The sequence below is a fragment of the Trachurus trachurus genome (genome assembly GCF_905171665.1).
Source record: "Trachurus trachurus genome assembly, chromosome: 7".
Classification (NCBI taxonomy): domain Eukaryota; kingdom Metazoa; phylum Chordata; class Actinopteri; order Carangiformes; family Carangidae; genus Trachurus; species Trachurus trachurus.
In genome coordinates, this window is record NC_139901.1 from 11,605,834 (window position 1) to 11,628,740 (window position 22,907).

The 22,907-nt window shown below is 43.2% G+C and overlaps 1 protein-coding gene across 1 annotated transcript in view; it reads right to left on the minus strand.

Annotated features, from left to right (window-relative positions):
• The window catches only part of prex1 (phosphatidylinositol-3,4,5-trisphosphate-dependent Rac exchange factor 1), an 86,407-nt gene that overhangs the window by 41,459 nt on the left and 22,041 nt on the right, over positions 1-22,907 (minus strand). The window contains exons 4-10 of the mRNA XM_083975809.1: positions 18,025-18,129; positions 15,086-15,187; positions 14,298-14,459; positions 9,674-9,807; positions 9,226-9,341; positions 7,409-7,558; positions 3,190-3,337 (exon numbers count right to left, since the gene is read on the minus strand). Of these exons, the coding sequence (XP_083831935.1) occupies positions 3,190-3,337; positions 7,409-7,558; positions 9,226-9,341; positions 9,674-9,807; positions 14,298-14,459; positions 15,086-15,187; positions 18,025-18,129 (917 nt within the window). The remainder of the gene's footprint in view (positions 1-3,189; positions 3,338-7,408; positions 7,559-9,225; positions 9,342-9,673; positions 9,808-14,297; positions 14,460-15,085; positions 15,188-18,024; positions 18,130-22,907) is intronic.

Sequence of the window (22,907 nt, forward strand, 5' to 3'; positions counted from 1 at the left end):
CTGCAGCCGAGCTGGCCTTTACGTTAACTTGCGCAATGTTGTAACAGGTTGACACCGCAGCAGGACTCTCTCAGCACCAGGCTGTTTACTCTTTCAGCCTGGACGACAACAGTGCAGATGAACCACTGTGACCACAGAGACACACACACTGCATGTTCTATCGATATGTAGAGTTCATCCGTTTCTCTCTTGCTACAAATATCCCTCCGAGCCGCTTTGATACCGACCAAATTTAAGCGCCTCAGCTCCGCTCATGTCCTTTCACACTCAGTGTGCGCTGAACAAATGTTTGAAGGAGAAAATTACTTTCTCGCCTTTCTCCGTCTTTCATGGTGCTGAGTAAAATCGCCTCCCTGCATAATGATGAAGAGTGAATTGGAGAGATCGACTGTGTGTGTGTGTGTGTGTGTGTGTGTGTGTGTGTGTGTGTGTGTGTGTGTGTGTGTGTGTGTGTGTGTGTGTGTGTGTGTGTGTGTGTGTGTGTGTGTGTGTGTGTGTGTGTGTGTGTGTGTGTGTGTGTGTGTGTGTGTCTGTTCATGAATTCTGGGACCAGCATGGCAATAATTTTGAAGCATGCGTGTGTGAGAAATCTGCACTTCTGTGAGGATTTGCTTCCAGACAGTCATGCAACGGCTGTACGAGAGTGTGTCTGATCGCTTAGCGTTCAGAAATGTCACCATGTGCAACTTGTATGTGCGAGTTTATCAAGTCAATGCACAAGCATAACCACAGTGTGTGTATGTGTGTGTGTTCATCTCAAGCACTAGTTGTATATATTCGCAAATAAGCACAAAACAAAATATCTTTATCATCAAGTAAGTGTAAGTGTGTGTGTGTGTGTGTGTGTGTGTGTGTGTGTGTGGTGAGGTCAGTCTGAAATGCATCTTCATTTTTTTCTGACTGGAAATTGTCCACTCATGCCTGCATTGTTAGTGTGTGTGTGAGTCTCTGTATGTTCATGTCAAAGCTGGTAACTGCTAATTGACACTGACCGGGCGTTTGAGTAAATGTGAGGAGATGCTGTGTGTGTGCGTGCGTGCGTGCGTATGTGAGGGTGTTATGCAAGACTCGGTTTAATTTTGGACACAGAACTCTAATGGGAATGAATATGATGAGCAGGAGTAGTGAGCGCGTGTGTAAGAGAGAGAGAAAGCCAAATGGACACAGCTATTGAGAGCAGAAGTCAATCTAATAGAATTGTGGTGATAACAGCTGATGATTAGTTGAACTGCACTTTTCTGTGGCCAAAAAAAATTGTCGATTAAATCGCTTTATCATAAACAGTATGAACTACATACTGATCTCTATAATTCTTTCTCCTACAAGAATAATCAACATCCTTTACTGTTCTATACTGCAGAAAATGATGCAATATGTATGCAACAGTGCAAGTGTACACCAGTGTCACTGTCAATTTAATTTTTTTTTACCACAACAGACACCTTTTCTCTTGTTTTCTAAGATCTTCCTGGAACCATCTCACCACTTCATTTGTTCTAGCTCCATTTCCTTTGTGTATTGCATCATGCTTTCACACTTGACTTTTTTTTTTTCATTGCACTTCATTTTGTCATGTTTATACTGTGAAAACATGACACGCAAACTAAAGTCTTCTTCAGACTGAGCTTATGCTACTGATGTGCTTTTTCCACAGAATGCTAGTAAACATGTTCAAAAACTAAAGCTAGTGGAACAGAGTAATCCAGAGGTTGTGCAGGAGGATTAGTCTCAGCAGCTCCTCTCAGCACAAAAATGTGACAACAAAACAATACAAGACAATTAGGAGGATATATATCATTACTTTAGATACCCATAATAATGCTAGACAAGCACAAAAAGTAGCAATTATCCAATAGGAAAATGTATAGTGTGTTAACAGGACCAATTTTCCAGTGTAGATGGCAGACAAATGATGGTATTATGCTATCAAGACAACAGGGTGCGATCATACTGGCAGTCTCTGTTTAATGCGTTGAGCACTCCTACTCTGCCTGAGGCTAATTTCATCAGTAAGGCAATTGCAGGGCTAATGCAGGTTGCACTCATGGGCAGGAAATGACTGGGTGATAAAAGCAAGGAAAAGTGGTGGAGATAGCAGAAAGTGGAAATGGACTGAGAGTGAGGGAGACAGACGAACGAGACCGACACCACGTGAACGGGGCCGAGGAAGGAGTCGGTGACATGTTGGCAAACACTGGAATTTCAACCATCTGCTACTGTTCTGGCACCGACTCTGAACTCTGACCCACAAGTGGACGAAGGAAGATAAAAACATTACATCCAAGTGAGGGTGGTAATGACGAACTGTTCCTAATAACAGTGGGGAGGGTGAGGGTTGAACACACACACACACACACACACACACACACACACACACATACACACACACAGAGCGATTCCTGGAAGGTCTCAGGATCCAGACTATCTGAGAGGAAAACACCCAGACAAGGATGGTGGACGCCTCCTGTAACACCATTACATTTTTCTCAGGGACTCTTGTAAATTCACCTCTTGGCGGAGGATAATGTGTTGATGTGTTTGCTACTTCCACATCAAAAACACCCTGTTACCTTGATAACGTTAGTTTCCTCGTTAATCTGCCATCCACACTGGAAAACACCCAGTGTTAACACAGAAAGAGGCGGGGTCTGGGTGTGTGAGTGTGTGAGGTACTGTGGCCCTGAGAGCTCAACTCACTGTAACTAACTGACTGCAAATTCAGAAAAAAAACATTATCTGACAACAAATACACTGCAATTCCAGTTGAATCCGTTGCAGGTATTACAACACAGCGCTGTACAAGTTGTTTTGTGATTTATTTTTTTGTAGCAGATGTGACATCGCACTGGAATTGTTAACCTATTCATATTTGCATGTGCTTTCCTCAGTTGCAAAGTGTTGAGCTCTCAGGGCCACCGTAGACAGAGAGACTTGGCCTTTTCTACAACCCGTGAGAGGAGACCATGAGGGGGCAGGGGTGGGGGGGCTCATTACAGGCAAGAGGATGCAGGGATAAAACAGTTCGGGCACTCTGCCAGGACTCTGGGAGACTGGACACCAGCTCTTTTGAAAGCTTGCTGATCTTATGTAATGACGATTTGTAAAGCTCCCCTTGTGAACAGCACAGCTTTGCAGTCACATTCCTGGAACCTGAGAAAAGCAGACACTGTGGAGGGCAAAGAAACTCACTTTCCCATGAAGCACTTGGGGACAATGCTGAGTTTCCTGCGTCTGTCCTTGATCAGGTGTCGGCTCTTGGTCATCATCATGTGGTAGAGCTTCTCCCCCTTCTCTGCAATCATCACGTAGGCGTCTCGCTCCATGCCCAGTTTGAGACCTGGAAGACAACGGAGGAACAAACGTCTGAATCTGGAGGATTTGTCAAGTTTAAACTTCTGAACAACTAGTGCAGTGAAAACCTGTCGGGAGTGAGAGTGGACAAAAGTAATGTGGGAAGGGAAATAAATGAATAAACTGAACCTCACCCCACACAGTGACTCTTTCACAGCGCCAGGAAAAACACAGCAGACCCATTACGAGGAACAAATTTCTAACTTTTCTCGGTTGCTATCTACACATTTTAAACGCCAAAAAGCCAAAGGCAGTCATGGTGCTGTGAGTCAAACGAGCCCTCGCCTGGACGGCCTGGTTGTGTTCTGGTATTGTGCACGTGGACCAGAGCCAGGATCAGAGTGCGACTGCTTGGGTCTCCCACAAACCTTCTGCAACAAACCCAGATGTTTATCTCTCCTAGACAAGTTGTCTTTAGAGTGAGTAAAGTTCAGCAGGGCGGCGCAATCTTGATCTCATTTCTGTTTTGGTGTTTTTTCTCCCACTTTTATTCCTCTACAGTGAAGTGAAACATGTGAGGGCCCATTGTGAGGCCTGCTGCCCCCCTAAAACCTCTCTACTGTTTGAGCTGCTTAACCTCATCCTAGGGTTTGATGAACTTGTGAACTAAACTGTGACTTTTTCTGACTTGGGCAACTCGACTCCGCTGCACTCCGACTCCCTAAGCTGCTTAACTCAGCTGAGAGGCACATTAAAGCTCCTAAAACAGTCTAGAAAACTATTGTTAACCTACAAGCCCCAGTGTGCTTGATAAACTCTCATGTTTTTGTGCCGTCTGGAAACAAATCTACACGGCTCCAAGTAAAAAACTTAATCCGTAGCCTTAAATACTTCTCTATAACACCATGTTTTATACACTACAGGTCAACCGATTAATTGGTTAGGCTGATAAATCAGTGTCAATGGTACATTTTGTAAACTGTCATCGGCTGAAATTCTTAGCTCTGATAGCAGCCGATGGCTGAGCAGCCTCCAGGATACACCATCTTATTGCACCTGATCTTCACAAAGAAGGTCAGGATACACATTGTGTTCCTCAGATCATTTATATTTAAACAGGGCTCCACATCAACACTGCACACTAAACTAAATACTAAATAAACCTCCTCCTATATCACGTAGCTGAGCTGCCTGCGTTGTTATGGTCTTTTCAATAGGAGGCAGTGGGGGACAAAAGAGGTTATTGTGATTAAAATGCATTGTGTCACTCGCATTCTGACTGACTGAACCGACTCTGATCGGACCGACTGTTCACTCGTCATGAGCTTCTTTTTTTGTGGGGGAGTCGGCTGATTTATCGCCTATAAGCTATCATTAACCTATCATCAGCCTTCAAAAATCCACATCGGTCAACCTGTATTTTAAAAATATTTAAAATACAATATGCTTTAAACTGTGTGATAACCTCTGGATAATCCTATTTTGGAAAAACAAAGATTTACATGCATACAAAATGTGCTTTGCACCATCTTTTGTTTTTAGGACAACAATAAATAAATATTAAAGAAAAATACATCGGGTTCAGCAATGAACGTGCACATGTATTTTAATTGTTTTATCACAGACACGGTCAGTTATTGCTGACTGACTGTCAACCATAACTGTGGCTCGTGGTGACGTAGTTACATTAGGGTCCGATTCATGATGAGAGAACACTTTGTTTTTACTACTGGTAGTATTATGTAGCTTCCTCCGGCACACTGTGCAGAAATAAGCACCTGGCTCCTTCAATTTCTGGCACCAACTTCCGAAACAACTTAGACTTTTAATTTTCTATTTGTTCCCCTCACAGCTTTACGCAGGAGATCCGGCACTTTGAGCCCTGAAATCTAACTTGGCATCTTCGTCAACGAACATCTGAGGCTTTCTCGCAGCACCCAGTCGGCCATTGCTTCACCATTGTGTGAATCTGTGAGCTTTGCCGACTGGTTGCTCAGGCTGTTGATTCAGTCACTTCCCCTGTTGTTGCAGTTTCTTCTTTTCTTGCTGCCTTTTCATGATGCAAGTTGCATTTTTCAGCTTCCAAGCACCAATCGTTTTCATTTTCTTTTAACCATGAAACAATTAATCATTTGGTCCTGAACCATTTGAAGGTGTAGAGTTGATTGACGGGTGTTGGGGGTGGGAATGCTGGCCAAATGAAAAGGGAGTGGGCGGGACAAACAATGTCAGAAGTTTCATGGTTAACTCTTGAATCCAATTTTCCCATTGAGTGTTTGGCGCTGGTCACTGGCAGCCTGTGATGGAGGTGGGGTTGTATTACATTTGACAGCAGCTGGACTGCGCTTAAACAATGAGTGTCATTGAACAACAGACGGGGCCTGTCCGGCACGGGAGGGGCCCTCGGCTTCTGGTTCCAGCTGTCGGAGTTCGTCTCGAGCCGCTCCTCGTCTTCCTGCGCTCGCTGGCATGAGCTTACACCCCCGCTGCATTTTCTGACCCCCGGAAACTTCCGTGAAAACAATGATAAGACGAAAACACCCCCGGTCGGCAGTTGTTGAACAATTAAAAGTCGGTCTGTTGGGAGGGTTGAGGCGAGCCACATGTCTAACACAGGGAGGGAAATAATGCATGAAGAGGGAGAAAACACTGCCAGGATTTATTGCAGTCAAACTTCATCATGAAGCCGTCTAGACTGGAGAGATGAGGGTGAGGGAGAGGTAAGCACAGAGCACATACTGCAGTGCAGTATGGGTAACAGAAAGGGAGAGCAGTAATAGGGAGATTGGGCACTGTGACTGATCTGGCATCTGTTTGCCTCAGGTCGATTTCCGCCAGGTTGAAACTCAACACCGCGAGCTGCAGCGCGCTCTCCTTCATTTACTCCTTCTCTACGACCCCTCTGATCAAGGAGATCACGCGCGGATGACGTTCAACTCTGCTGTGAATAATTACCGAAAAACAACATTTACAAAAACACTACATATTAATGTTGACAGCTGTGCGCCGCTGAAGTGCTAAGCTAAACCAACCAGCATGTGGTAACAATCAGACGTGTCATTTTCAAATAGCTGCAGGGATACAGTTTTTGATTTAAAGCCATCAGAGATATCAGGTGGCCTCGTGTGCACCGCCCACAAAATCTGGTTAAAGCCTTTCACACCGTTTAATGCACACGGCCTAACAAAGACAGATGGTCAGCGCTGAACAGGTGGGGGCACGATTTAAGGCGAAAGAGGGAAGTCGAAGGACGAAGGGAAAACAATTTAGGCAGCGACAAGAATATCAGTTTACGTCACTACACTTAAAATTAGAGCTGGTGAGGCTTTTATAGCTGCTGGTGGACTTTTGGATGAATGCAGCTAGAAAACAAAACAAAACTGAAAAAGGATACAAGTCTTTTATTATAGTAAAAATAGCTGCAGATAAATTAAAGCATCTGTGTGTTATGTAACCGGCCAAGATGCTGCTTTTAGCACATCTGCTCTTTGTGAATGAGACCTGAGATGATTTCAGTCAGACGCCGATTCCTTGAAAGAGAAGAGTCGATCGTCGCAGCATCCGTGTGCGGCGCGCGGGTCAGCCAGGCCACCGGTGACGTCGTGTCACCTAAGCCTCTGTTTACCAAACAAAAGCAGGCAGCTTGTTCAAGGTGGGACATAACTGTAGGGCACAGAACGGCCGGCGTATCCAGGTCGCGAGCACATCCACAGTCATTACTGTGTGCCAGCTGAGGGAGGCCCGGGAGTTTGTGAGTCGAAGGTGACACTGACAGCAGAAAAAACCTCACGACTGCTGCAACTACAACTAAACAGGACAGAGAGAGGGACGGACAGAGACATCTCAAGTGTGGGAAGTGAAGCTCGGTGCTGCAGTGAGCGTGCACACAAAAGACAGAGACAAAATAAATAAAAAATGAGGATCTGTGGTCAAGAGAGTCAGTGGGTGGAGGGCAGCAGACGGCACTTCTATATTCCATAAAACGGGGTTGATGGTGAAACATCTTTCGAAGCAACATTAACATGTTTCTGGTTTTGTGCTCTCAGACCCGTAAACCAGAAGTGCCATAATAAAAATAAAAAAACGACGGCCTTTAAAAGCAGAGTGCGTTACTCACTCTCTCTCTGCTCCCGTTCCTTCAAGATGGCGTCCAGCCACTTCTGCTTATCCTCAGCGTTTTTGGCCATGCAGACAAACCACTTGTTTTTAGCAGTGTTGTGGATCTTCCAGCCGTTCGTCACCGTGTAGTTGTTGCTGTGATAGTCCGCTGCAAGGTATAAACAACGAATTAAAGTTATGAAGACATTTTTCAGAGCAAACTGAGACTTTTTTTTTTTTTAATATATCATGCTCATTATATTCACATGGCCTTCAGAGTTCAGAGTTTTACTTAAATCAAATCACCTCATTAAAATAAACTTGACAGTTACAAATTATCTTTAAGCTTTGCTATTTTTTTTTTTTGTCGAGCTTGTTTTTCTTTGTTCTCTTCCTCGCGTGCTCACATACTGAGACAAAAACCACAGACACACACACAGCATGTAAACACTGACCTCGGTGATAAATATAACCAGCAGTAACAAGCGCAAAACAAATCATGCTGATGAAGATGTTATTGAACTAAAGTTTTATCTCTTTCACTGCCGAAGCAAAGATTTACAAGACAGATAAAAAGATAAACGTGAGAGCCGTAAAAGACTCGTCTCAACAAACTCCCTCCTCGTACTCCTTCTAATTTTATCATCCATTTAGCTGCAGGTGAGCAGCTCCTGAATAATGAATGGCCACTGGTAATGGGGTACATTAGTCTCATGCTCAAAGGTCATATAAATAGAACCGATAGTTCAGGCCCCACAGGGAGCAGCTCCCACTGCTCCACGATGGGACTCGCATACGACCGAGCGGAGTCTCTTTTTAGCCACAAGATGAATTCTCGTAAAATATTGTGTAAGTACATGCTGAGATCTGTGAGCTGGCATTTATCAAAGCAGAGAGGGGTATGAGTCAGTGAAGGGGCAGACATTTTTTCAATTTTTACAAAGGTGAACAGCATTCGGCTCCATTCACAATAAATGAATCAAACAGTTTGCTCCTTAATTCAGCTTCTTTAATTCTGTGACTCCAGATTTTGGGATGATCGAGGTCATGGCCTCTGCTTTTTGCAGACAAACCCCAATATCCTCTCACATTTTGGATATTTTACACCTTTGCAATCAGATAATCTGTGTTCTGGGTGTGCACACGTGTACAGTCTCAATGTGGCACCGCTGAGTTCTGCGAATAAAGCATGTTTTTCTTTGTGGTTTTCCCTGCAGCGGCTTCAATGTGACAAGCAGCAACCAACATGCAGAGAAAAAAAAAGGGGGTCATGTGAGCTTGCAAAAATATTCTTCCAGCGCAGAGGACAGAAAAAAAAGAGGAAACATGTGAGCGAGAGGAGGAAGACGAAGTGTTTCTACAGAAAGTGGACAACAAGTACCAAGCCCAGCGCGGTGCCTCGCAACAAACCACAATAGCAACACTAGCTGAGTTTATCTCCGGCACAATATCTCAACCAATGCAAGAGCATGTGGGGCTCTCACTCAGCTGAGGTGGCTGCTGCTGAAAGGTGACACTGAAAGGTGGTAAATGAAGCTGCAAGCTACATCCTGTTTGAAACTCGGTGCAAGTTTGACACTCCACCCAAACCGTCAACAAGTACCTGATTCATATCCAACCACCAGTTTGTAACACATACACTGTTTCAACAAGTCAGACATAAACCGAAAACTTGACTTACGGGACACAAGCTAAATAATCAAAACGAATAAATCATATGCTGCATTACATCAAGGAACCAGAGGCTCATGAGAATCTAAACAAACGTTGCAGCTGAGCTGCATGAATGGATGCACAGACGGCCTCTAACAGTAACGCTGCTGGCCAAACACAAACCTGTTCCATCCTCCACATTTTCCACCTCCATCACCTCTGTGTTGATTCGGCCTCTGAACACATAGAGGGGCCCGTTGATGGACTTGGTCCTCTTGGTGGACTTCTTTCCAGAAACCCTAGGAAATGGGACAACACTGTGGTTACACTCGGCAGGAAAAACATCCGCTGATGCCAGCAACAACGTAGCAAGAAGAGAACTTGTGTTGGCAACACACACAGACAAACACACACAGGTACGCCTGCTGCAGTGCAGACACATGTAGGTGTTTTTGTTTTGCTTGTACACTGAAAACCTGTCTATGCAAACAGGAGCTTGCACATATGCTCCAATTTTCCATGTCTGCCTTCCCTCCAGGTTGTTGGTCAATAAAAACTCGTTTTAATGCTTTTCTTGTTAGTTCTCGTTGTGGTAGCTGCTGTGCAATTGTGTGGATTTTGCATTTCTCACCTGGACTTCCTCTTGCAATAAACCAAAAGGTTGTCGAACAGGAAGAAGACACGCTCCTGGATGTTGCCTGCTGAGATTTTGAGGAGATTTCCATGAAGCAGGAGCTCCGTGCAGATATCAGTCAGGTTGGTCCCCTGAGGAAATAAAGATTCAATCAGTAACATAAAAGAGGTCATTTTCATCCATGACATACTGGATAATTGTTGACTTATTCAAGAGGCTTCATGGTCATGTGCTGCTGCAGCCGCAAGGTATTTAATGTGAGAAGAAGCGTGGAAACTCTGACAGCACCTTGAGCCAAAACATGGGAGTTGCATACAAGACATTGTTTCTATCTCTATCAAAACTGAAGGAGTTCACAACCTCAGCGAGACAATATGAAATTCAACTCTGACACTGTGAACAATTTGTTTTCATTCCCCCTTCAACGACAGGAAAAAGTCAACACAGCTGTCCCCCCACCCAACCCCAGCACAGGGCCAATGCTAAACTGCAAGAAAATACAACTCAGCCTCTGAAGCTGTGACAAGTGACAGTTAAAAACTTCAGTGGCAGGACTGTTCCCTCGGCCTCGATGTAGTTTCCTGGTTTAGAAACAAAGCCTCTTTATTCCCTGCTCAGGATGTGAAAACAGGTACACACAAGCTGCTTCCATTCACATTAAAGAGCAGCTGTAGAGTATACGCAGAGAGGAAGGAAACACACGAGTCATTACCTGGTGCAGATTGCAGGTGGAAGTGCTTTATACTGATCAACCTCATCAACCTCATCAACCTGATAAACCACTTTGTAACATATTATGTCAAAGGGAAATGTAGAAATACTCTTAAAAAAACTACATGAGCTCCACTGAACTTAAAAACTAATCTACTTCCTAGTGTGAATTTTCTCAAACAAATTTCATCATTGGAAAATGAAACAAGACGATGAGGGGGAGGTTTGGACTGAAGCACCAAAAATAACGGTATCATGTTCTATTAATCCCAGACTTTAATATATCCAACTGAAAGCTACACATTGACTTTCCTTCATTTCTGCAGTAGGTGCAGGACCGACACACGAGAGTGGTTGCTTGCTCACCATCTCTGGACGCCATCATTTATGTCGCCCCCTGTTCCAGTGGTATTCAAAAGGTCTTTGGTGTTACGTTAACTTCTGACCCTGAAACAGTCGGACAGCTGTTGGGACATTCCTCAAACGGATGACCCGAACACCTTGACACGCTGGTTTATGGCACAGTGATTAATAACTAACAAGTGATGCATTTTGAAATTGTGGAAATTGGACATATCCTCTCAGTTTGAGACAGAGGAAGCTGGGAGATTGAGGGATGAGCTGTCTGGCTGCATTCTGCATGGAGCCCAGTGCTTCAGTACATCAGGAACCAATAGATCTCAGAGTCACTTTTTTGATATAGGCAGTAAAGATCTACTGTATAGATATCACCAAAACTGATTTGATGAGAGAGGTTGGAAGGGGCTTCGTATTTATTGACATATATCTTGTCTGTAAATCTAAAGTCTGGATATCTGCAGTAGGCTTTGTCTGTTAAAACTGTGTAAAATAAGTATAATGTTCAGCACTAGTGTGTATAATGTCACCCTGCAGCAGACCACCTTCACAGGATGTGATCAGGTCTATGAAGCCGTTTCTCGTCAGCTATCAAACACACCACAAGCTGCTCACGATGAAAAAAAACTGTCTCCTTTAAGAAGCAGTGCAAAGAACAACAACGCAGACCACAAACGATGCAGTTGAGCAGCCTGATTTATATCAATCATCAAGACCAGCAGGAATCTGAGAGCTCTCTTTCTCAATTTACATATTTCTAACGTCTCTGTTAATGAAGCTCTTGATGTCAGGCTGTAAAGTGCTGACCTTGTTGATTGACCTCAGCATCATATCCAATTAACATTTTCACAAAGTGGCTGAACCTCAGGACCAATTACTTACACTATTTAGACTTCATTATTTTTAGAAAATCATTTTCCTTTTTTTCTCTCCCTCTTTTCACATTTCCAACGACGGAACAGAAACCGCTTTCACACACAGATACCGATACATGCATGAGCGACCATGCGCTCACATGTTCCTGCCCAAGCTGTAAATGACAGATGAAGCAATTTCCTAATATCGCAACTGGAACAATGAAGAAGATTTATTAAAAGGGTGAACAGTTCATACAGGCTGCTCTGTCAAAACAGGGCTACCGAAAAATAAAATAATAAAAGTTAAAAGACATCTCATTACTCGCTGTTAAACGGATCATTCCACTTCAAATCATCTGGAACTAAATACACCCATGTGTGGGAGTTAGGACAACCCACCCAACCCCCCCTCTGGAGTGCAGAGTGCCCACCACATCCCCACAGGGATACACACATACACATCAGATATGGACTTCACTGTTGTCTTTGATGTTTCTGACACGGGTCCGTGGAAAGCCCCCAAACGGGCCGCACCCACCCTCGAGCATCCATAATTGATTCCCACGAGTATATGTTTATGATGGATGTTCACCGCTGCGGAGTTCGTAGAGGGAAAAGTGATTCTGGGAGCTTCTCTGAAGGTGAACGATTGGGTCTGGGGAGGGGGGATCGGGTTTCAGACGATCGATTCAACCTCATGTAAACTGCACTGAGCTGAGGTGGGAGTCGGACGGGGGGTGGGGGGCGGGAGAGGCCACAAGTCTGAGTGTAAGAGAATTCAGACAACATGCTTGTAGCTATGTGCACAGAGACATGCATGTCTTCTTCTGTGTGTGTGTGTGTGTGTGTGTGTGTGTACATGTCTACACCCTCTTGCATTTTTAATGTCATGTGTGAGTGCGTAAAGTGCACGCATACCGTGCACGTGTGTGAGCGTGCACGGTGCGTACGAACAGGGGTAATGCATCTGGGCCTACTTCAGCACTACTGGCAGTCTCCTCCATTAGGGCTGGAGGTGATTAGTCTGCAGAGAGGAAAGAAGAGCGAGACTAATGCTGTTAGGATGAAGCCTCTGTAGCGGTGGTGGTGGGGGGTTTGGGGGTGGGGGTGGGCTGAAGCGCCTCTCCAAGCGTCTACCAAGTCATTCACTCTGAACCAGCTACACTTCCACTTTCGTGTTTTTGGAATACAAACCTGTGATCTGCTCAATTGTGGACATTGATTATATGTTCAGTATATTTACCGCCACAGTGCTAACCACTGCACCACTGTAGAGCCTTTAAACATTTACAACTAGACCGCTCATCTTTACATTATGAAATGCCAGATTTTTAAAAATGACAATCACATTTTCCAAGAGCCTGAGGTGACGTAGGCAAACTCAAGTGTTTTTGTTTCAGTTTTGTTTATTGAGTTTGTTTTAACCTTGCCACTGGGTCAGTGACCCTGGAAAACAGAAACAGAAACCCACCAGGATAGATCTAAAGGAACCTTTAGAACCAGAGCCATAAGAAACAACCCTGTGGATCCAGACTGAGTATAATTTGCTGCAATCTAGTTACAGATATAAACAAATCTAGATGCAGAACCAAGAGACTCTTATGTAACTTGTTTTTATGTAAACAGATAGCGTGAAGGTTTGTGTTGGTCTGTGTATTTACTGTATTTATAAAGATGACCTTGACCTTGATATTGAACATTGACCTCAACACACATCAGACACAAATCAGTTCAAAACTGATTTGTGTCACTTATTAAATATATAAAACTGAGAAATGCAACAGCTGTTTATACTGGAGAAGATTGGACTGGGACATCTTTTACAGTTTTGCTTGTAAATTAAAAATGTTAAGTCACTGGAATTATTTCTCTCATGCTCTCCTGCCTCAGCAACACTAGTTGTCTTCTTGGCTTGTATTTGAGACTTCACGTAAACGATGGGGGCGTCATGGTGGCTGAAGTTTAAACCACAGAATAGAAAGAATCACTGAAGACTGAATATCTATCACAAGACAGATGAGAAAACATTTATATTCACAGTCTGAATAAGCAGTTTTTGCTGTTTTTTTAGTATGGGATTTAAATGCTGACAATTTTCAACAGGGATAAAAGACCCTGTTTTCAAGCCCAGATAGTGGGACGTCCCAGAGGGGCCCATTCTCTGGTCCCATCCTCCAAAGGTCCCCTCATGTAACCCTCCCAGTGCATGTGAGACTAGCTTCCTAGGTCTCTTCTGATTGGGCAGCGTGCCCGTTGGCATCCCCCTTGGCACCCTGTGTATGTGTGTGTATGTGTGTGTGTGTGTGTGTCCTGTTGGTGCCCACTAAGACAAGGCCTCTGTTGTGATGGGTGAGGGAGGCGTGAAAAATTCACTGGACCCTTCGCTCGGCTCCCAAGCCCCGTCTGTGGCCCCTGAAGCTTCGAGCAGTGATCTGGCCCCAGCAGCAGCAGCTTCACTTTTGAGATAAACGGTGGTCATTTCTAAAATAAGTGACTGTTCCTGTCATAATTACGTTGTGGGGCTTTTTTTTCTCTATTTGAAACACTTTGCATTTGAGGATGCTCTAATAAAAACATTCATTTTCTTTCCATCTCTCTTTCCTTCAGTGTTTTTTTTTTTTTTTACTTAAAAATGTCACAGCACTGAACTCCCGGTCTTCTCATGACCAGTGTCACCCTCTGACGTGACGACTCACCTCCCAGCCCTCAATGTGGGACTGCAGCTGCTCCAGAGCCTCCAGTTTCTCCATCTGCCTCTTGGTCTCGTTGATGTTGGAGCAGACCGCCTTCATGGCCTGTAGAGCCTCTTCCACAGCCGGATAGTCAGCGTGCTTCTTAGGGGTCCTCTTCAGCAGTTCCTGCGTTAGGGACAGAGGAGGTGGGCTGAGTTATAAACATAAACAGGTGATTTGCTAGGAGTGGGCACACAAAAACGAGTTCATTCAGTCTTAGAGGATGAGAAAATGGCAGTCAACACAATACACCATAACCAAATTCTGAAGTTTACGAGTCTATCTCACCAGACTATTAAACTCACTCACCCTTGAAAAGCATACTATACCCTATAATTAGGGGTAAATATTCTATTTAAGTAAGATATAGAGATGTTTACTATCATGTCTAGATGTCATGTGACATTTGTTGGTTATTTATTTGTTTTTTCTCTTTACTTGTTTACTTGCTTGTTTTTAAGTTTAAAGCCTCGTCTCCTTTGGTTTTCATCCCAGACCTCTGAATGGGCAACCAACAATACAGTACCAGTGGATCTATGACTGTCCTGGCTCAAAGGGAGATAACCACAATACAGGGAGGAGGCAACCCAAGTTTGGCTTTGTGGTATAATGTTTTTACATTTAAGAGACATTAAGATCTATGTTCTATCTCTGTCATGATATTTTGCTGGCTCTGTTTTCTGATTCAGAATAAAACGAATCTGGTGTCAGTGTTTTGTGATAGTGTGACATCACTGCAGCTCGTTCTGTACCTTAAGCAGCAGAGGGTACTTGCAGATCCTCTGAATGGGAGTGAGAAGGTAGCCCTCCAGGGGGATGTCTGTGCTTTTCTTCCCCCCCAGTAGCATACAGTGCTGGAGAAGAGACACACAAACATCAAAATCATTTAAATTATAATATTAGACATTCTGCATAATACAGTATGAGTTTAGAAACAAGCAGTGAAAATAAAAACCACTTTTACATTTCCTAACCCAGTAGGTTTAAAATGCTTCATAAAACTTTTCAAACATGTTTAATGTCTGAGGCAGCACCTGTGTGAAAAACCGTCTCAGAGCATTTGCCGCTGTTTCCAGTCTCGTGTCATGCCTCTTGTATTTATTTATTTTTTTCAGACTTTAATTGACTATTGTTGTCATTTCCACTTGGTCACAGTCTGTTGCAGCAGCCGCCGATGTCTAACAGCTCCAGGTGCAGAACAACAATCTGTCTCTTGTGTGTGTTTCTGAGAGACCTCAGGTGTGGTGCAGCCTCCGTGTGCCTGCTGTTAAAAGGTTATTAAGCCTGAGATTGAGACGTGCTCAAAAAGTGAGTCTGCAATTGTGAAGCAATCACATTCATGTATCTGGTCTCTTTGTATCAATACAGTCAATGTGAGTTTGTGTTTCAGTCTTTCATTTAAAATGCATAATTATTTCTTTGTCTATTTCTGCTCTTATTGGGTGTTTTAAAGTAATTGAATCATAACATTACTGTATAGAAAACAACTACTTTTTTATTAATTTATTGACATTGTTACTTGACCTCTGTGACCTCAGTGTAAGATTTTGATTAGACCAGACCACGACAGCTGCTATCTGCAGGAAAAGCTTTGGCTCTGACAACCACATCCTGTCACTACAGATTTGTTTGCCAATTGTATGATTTCTGCTCTGTTTCAGCCACATCGTTTTTTTTTATTTTTTACATTAGATGTAATGTCTTGGCATTACATTTTTATGGTTTGAATAAAAACAAAAACTCTCTGGCTGAGACTATTGTGCTGTATTTGTAGTTGTTCTACTGTATCACTGAAAAAAATCTCCCAAATGTTGATGTTTTTCAACAAAAGGATCCCTAGGAAACCTCTAAAATGTTAAAATGTCTCCTCTTTCCACAGTAGATTTGGGATTTTAGAAACTAGCCCCCAGAACCCAGTTGAATGGAGGGGGTATTCTTCAGAAGTGGGGTGGGTTACAGTTACACTAGTGGTTTCTCTACGCCTTGAATTTTTGCAGGAACGCAGCCTGTCAGTGTGCTATAAGCTCATTGGCCAGGATGAAAGATCAAAAGGCAGCCATGCAGATAAACTACTTGAGTGTTCTCCAGTGGGAAAGAAGGCAGGAGATCAGAATAGAGCATAATAATCATATGGCAATTCCTTTCAGCTCCATACAGAGGAGGCGAGGACCAAGGAGTGGGGGGTGTGCAGCGTTTTTGACGGGAAAAACAACAGCCGAAAAAAAGAAAAAGGCGTTTGGAATTTCACAGATTCCTAAATATTAATCTTTTCTCTCTTCCCTTCTCTCCCACATTCGTTTCAATCCAAATTTGCCTCTTTTCTTCCTCTCTCCATTATCTCCTGCTTGTTTGTAATCTGCCAGCCCGAAGCCAGAATTCCCTCCGCTCCTCACGTTGACCTCCTTTTTGCTTCCACTCCTCTCTTCTCCTTCAGTGCAATTAACACTTCATTTCTACATACAATTTCAGAAGCCTCCCTTCTCGTATCATTCAATTAGCATGGAAATTGTTTAATCGGAGAAGAGAGGGAAAAAAAGAAAATTGCCTTGGAATTAAACACAGCTGAAAAGAACGGAAATTTACATTATTCCATATTTAGTTACTATGACAGCGATTTGTGAAATGAAAAACCTACTGTGCGACCTCTGCATCACATACTTTTTTTTTTCCTTTGCTGTATACAGTATCTTTGACAGACAGTGCTTTTGGTGTTTGTTTCTGTTTTCCTGACGGTTGCTATACAAAACACAAGATCTCGTCCAACATTTGAGATTATACTGAGCAGGCCATGACAACTGCATTAATACATAACCAGATGTTGTGTAGTGATTTTACTCTTGGAAGCATTCATGTCGCGTAAGACTGGACTATTTAACCGCGACATGACTGGGCCCAGAAGAAAAAAAAAAAAAAAAAAAAAAAAAGGACAAAGCACATAAGCAACGCTCTGATCCCTCTGCTTCCAGTCCTGGGGGTCAGAATAATGCCATGGAAGCGAAGCATCAGGCAGCGACAAACACAGAGCCTCAGATCTCCTGGCCAGTCCCAGAGAAGGCTGCCAACACCACACAGCTGGCTGGCCCAGACTCTGCTTCTGCAGATGATTCCATTGGTCGGGTCCCCACTCAAAGCCCCCAGACCCCCCCCCATCGCCATTCTAAGTTCATTGTCCAGGGTCCAAAGGTTTGGGTGTCAAAACACGGAAACAGCTGGTAGCGGAAACACTACAAGTGCAACACAGAGCTGACCTTGATGGTGGTTACATCCTGTCCGGGCAGGAAGAACCCCGTGACCTTGTTACAGTTTATGCCCTTTATTCAAGTGTTCAAGTGGAAGTGGAGTTGGTATGATGGGAGGAAAAGGGAACAGAAGAATGGATAAGCCATGAAAAAAAAAAAAAAAAATACCCGAGAAGAGACTCAAGGGAGGAAAGAAATATAGGGCAGAGGAAGAAGCAGTAATGATAACAGGAAGAAAATTAGATGAGAGATTTATGTGATAAACACTGGTCTAACCACCAACTAAGACTCATGTGATATGAAATAATGAAACTTTTTTAGACATAATTAAGAATAGAGGTGTCAGAGTCATAGCGTAAAGAGGAAGGAAGCTCATAAAAATGCAGAACGCAGACAGATCGGATGAGCGGGGAGGTGGAGAGGCGGAGGAGGGAGAAGCTGTGGCGTCTTACCAGCAGGTAGGTCCTGATGTTGGGGATCTTGTTCAGCTCCATGAGGAGTCGCAAAGCCTTCTCGTGGTTACTGCAGTACTCGCCGTACACCGAGAACTTATCCCTCTGCACAACACAAGAGCAACACCCGGTTAGGAGGACTGACTAACAGACAGTGCAAACACAAACTGGGCTCCAAATATTCACAACATGAACAATGTGTTTCCAGGGGACAGAAAAGGGTGAATCGCCTTTGGGTTGTATTTGAAATCATTCACTCATTCACTATTCCCAGGTCACCATCCAGAAAGTTCAATGTATAAGAGTGTGTAGTGAGCTAGAGAGAGGAGCTCTTCTCTGCACCTGTTTTCTGTCCTTTTTAGCAATGCGCAATCAATGACAATCAATGACCATCATGTGTACAGTACTTTTCACGATGCATTGTGGGATACTATGAGTCCACTACCTAATAATTTCCACTGTACATTTGGAAAGCACCGGGTAAATGATTGCGTGCAAGACACTGAAAGGGCTCAAAATGTCATTAAGAGAAATGGGACATCACCAGAGACCAAAACATGTGGGTCTGGGCACAGTGTGGGTCTGGGGCATTTTGATTTCACCGAACTGTTAATATATTTACATTCAAAACCTCATGTACCTTGTTTTGACCTACTGACCTTTTTTTCATTTAATAGCCGCTGTTAACTGTTTTCTACACTTGTGGGCGCCCCCCCTATACAGTAGTAACCACAGAAACCCTGTGTTTAATGTCACAATGCTAAGAACTTTGGGTAATTCCCTAGAGAGCCCTCACACAGTTGATGGACTTACTGAGAACCGACACTGGAACCTGGTCTTGCTGTTAAACTTTAACGCATTGAGGAAGTACGTGTTTGTCACTATTTTGTGTTCCTTGGTAAGGCAACCATGACACACATGTTGTCAAATCATTTGTGTTCTGTCCATTTGCATGTGTTATCATATGATAGTGTAACTGCAACAGCGATCAGGACAAGGATAAGGAGTGTGATGTTCTTTTCATTGACATCACTATTCACGCTTCTCTTTTTCGGCCAACGTCATGAAAAAGTAAAGAGCAAGTCTACGACAATTAGAGAAGCTTTTGTCGAACTGCCATTCAGTTTCCTTTACAATATGCAATACAACACCCGAGCCGCTGAATTAACTGTAGCTTGAAATACATTATTCATGCTGAATATTGTAGACAGCGATGTATATACATGGTGTCCCAGCGTACACCCTGAAGCTTATTGAAGCCTGTTGTGTATTCTTGGCTGTTGTGCAGTAATTGGGATGTGAAACCATGTGCAGAGTGGGACCTGAGGCCTGAGGTCTAGAAACTGAGACTGTCATTTGAAACAGCCTCGTAAGTGAAATCCAAAACTGCAGGTGCTTGGACACTTTCAACCTGAACCAAGATGCTGCCGCCCCGGGGGCTTTGGATTTAAAAAAGCTGTAATACCACTGAGGGGAAAATCAATATTTATGGTCTGTGACAACACCTGTAAATACACAAAAGTTACCAAAGCCAATATCCTGCACACAGGGATGGATATGTGTCGTGTGATGTCCTCATGTGGCTATTTACAGTGCTGCTGAGTGGGAGTGCGTGTGTGTTTTAGGTGGTAACCCAGCAGTGGTGACGGAAGCAGCCAAACAGCTCTTTTTTTATATAGCTCTGCGTCTCAGCTCAGTCCTGGTTCTGTTTGACCAGAGGGAGCTGAAAATCTTTTGTGGATGTACAACACAATGTAAACCTTGGCCAGCTCACACCGCACAGGCAGGAACACAAACACACACCCAAAGCCACGTTTAGCCGGGGATCCCGGTCCAAAGCACCACTGGGAGGAACAGCTGGGCCGGCATATGGCGTGAAAACCCCAGATACTGTCAAACTGGGTTCACAGGAAGGGAGGGGTGGATTTGTAAATGTACATGAACCACTTAAGTCTTTGAGTACATATAAAGGTTAATTATTCGTATTCAAAACAGTCAAACAAGCTTAGAAAATACTCAGTTTTGACCTATAATAAGCTCAAATTGGTGTTTCTGAATGCATTTCTTAAAATCATGTAAAGAATATTCAACATAATTCATGAGAACAACAAAGTACTGTTGTTACTATAATTGTTATTGATTTCTGTACTGCTCACATGGTCATTAAACACAGACTTCCTCATTATATTGGAGCGTGGCCTCTCATTGTGAACTCTCTGAAATAAACAAATGCAGGATAGTGAGATAATGAACATGATTTTGGCTCTATATTGTACAATGGAACAATTGGCCAAATGCCAAAAAAGGGTGAATTAATGTATCTCATCTAATCTGTGCATATGTATATGATTTATTGTTATTTCGTGCCTTTTTTTTTTGCAGGAAATCACACAGGAAGTATATCACGTGTGTGATAAAGCAGCTGATAGAAACGTTATGTGCACATAATGGAAAAAACATTATTATAACTACTTGATCTGTGTAGACTGAGAAACTTGGTTCTTATTCATGAAATCAGTAAAGTAAACAGAGCACGTCCTCTGACTGTCTGTTCCCCAGCAATTATTTAACCAGGCGGGACGTCCAGCGACAACTACACTGAACATGCCAAGACGGTGAAACCCAGCAGTAAACAGGATGACTTGTTTCCATGCGTCAGTTTCCCAAATAGTATCAGAGTGTCCCAAACAACCAAACTGTGTCACGCAATTGTAAAGACTCCAACTCAAACTGAATTTACTGACATATAACTGTAGCTGCTCAGTTTGAGCTCAATGCTCTGACATATGGTGGCACCACAGTAGCTGAACCCTGAAATAACCATTTCATCTCCCTCACCACCTGCAATTGAACCCCTCTGCTAACAAAAAGAAACAGCATGCCTCTTTGCAGCCATGTTTACAACTGAGGTGTTTCCCCTTTGCTCAGGTGACAACAAGTTCACTGTGGATTCAGGCACCCTGAGAGCAGCTTATTAGAAGCCGAAGCAGGGCCGAAACATGAACCTTTAATTTCCACGCAGTCAATTTAAAAAAAATGGAGACTCCCGCGAGAGACTGAAAGACATCAGTTGTACCCAGAATAACGCCAAGACTCGGGTTGTCCCCTTTGATAAACACGAGTCTTTATTTGAATTCCTCGTCATTGGAATGTTATTCCGGAGGCGAGATGAGAGGGGTAGTATCAAACGCTGAAGAGAGCCGAGGCATAATGGGTGTAGTTCAGAAAAGTGCATAATGAAATGACTGTTGCTTGGTGCACAGTGCTCACACATACACTTCCAGAAATAGAGCAAATATTGATGTCTCTGTTTTCGCCTCTAACAGGAGTCACTTTTTCACCTTTGCAGAGTTGGAATTATCCTGAACATGTCCAAGTGTGTGTGTGTGTGTGTGTGTGTGTGTGTGTGTGTGTGTGTGTGTGTGTGTGTGTGTGTGTGTGTGTGTGTGTGTGTGTGTGTGTGTGTGTGTTTGGTCAGAGGAAATGCACTCGGGAAGATAAATATTATAGTGGTTTAAACTGCAAAATGCCCCGTATTCATTCATTAATACACTGTATAATTCTTGCAAAGTATTTTAATTTAAAAAAAACTATTCCTGTTATGTGAATTTCAAAATCAAAGACTGGTGCTCTTCTTTGTAGACCCTCCCTCCAGCCTTATTGGCAACATCTGACTTTGAATAGCAATGAATCTTCCCATTTTTCTTCCCTAACTGTGAGTGGCAGACAGTCTTGTGGAACAATGCCGGGGGTTAATCAAATCCCAGTCATGGTTTTGACCTCTGGTGGAGGTCAAGGAGCACGGCTGGAGGGCGCCAGACGGGGCCGACCAATTGGTTGAAAGGTGTCAGCGTTGAAGGAGACAAAGGTCATGGGTAGGAGAGGGTAGTGTAATGGATACTCAGTAACAAAGGTGGTGTGTGCGTGTGTTTGTGTGTGTGTGTGTGGGAAGCTCATTACCTCAACAGAAAAGACGCACAAACAAGGTGTCAATTTGATGGAGGAAAACACAAGCACCAACAAAGCAAAGAGAGAAAAAGAAAATAAATATGTTTGTGTTTGTATTGTGAAGGACAGTGAGGAATGCACTTATGCAGCCCCTAATGTAGCTTAACATAAAGACAGGGAACAGGGGGAAACAGCTAGTCTGGTTCTGTTACATTCACATTATGTCTCCTTTGTTGAATCTGTACAAGAGTCAAAGTATCTCCAGCAGGTGCATTGCCAAGAAAAAGTCCAGCACATAAAAACACAACATTGTTTTCATACTTTGGTTAATGGTGACAGCTGTCATTAATAGTTTCTGGACAGTGATGGACATCTACATGTAATGGAGAAACCAGCTACATAAGGCTTTGGCTCCACAGATGATAAGTTTAAAGGAGATGGATTGATTGATCTTTTTAAGGGAAGAAAAATGCCCAAACTCAACGTGACTGTAGTTTTTCAAACATCAGAAGACTTTCTGCTTTTTTCTTTTTATATATAATCACATATTGATGGTTTTTGTTTTTTGCACAAAAGCAGCAACAGGAAGATGATAACTGACAGCAGCAATTAGGTACGACCATAAAACACAGTGATGTGCAAAAAAGACTAAGACAGATGAGATGAGAGATTTTTGTCATGCACTGCAGATGCTGTACATTGTATCAGTGACACACTTTGCAAAAAGTTCAGCTGCAGACTCCAGAGTATTAACCACAGGTGATCAGTGATTTGAATAATTAAATCTGATCTACAGACCACATATTTTTAATTAAGATCAGCAGATAATGATCAGCAGCTGATCAATCAGGGCTTCCCTAGTGTTTCTGCTTTATGTACATTATCTACATGATGACATCATATCTATATCATAAAATTGTATCAAAGGATCACTT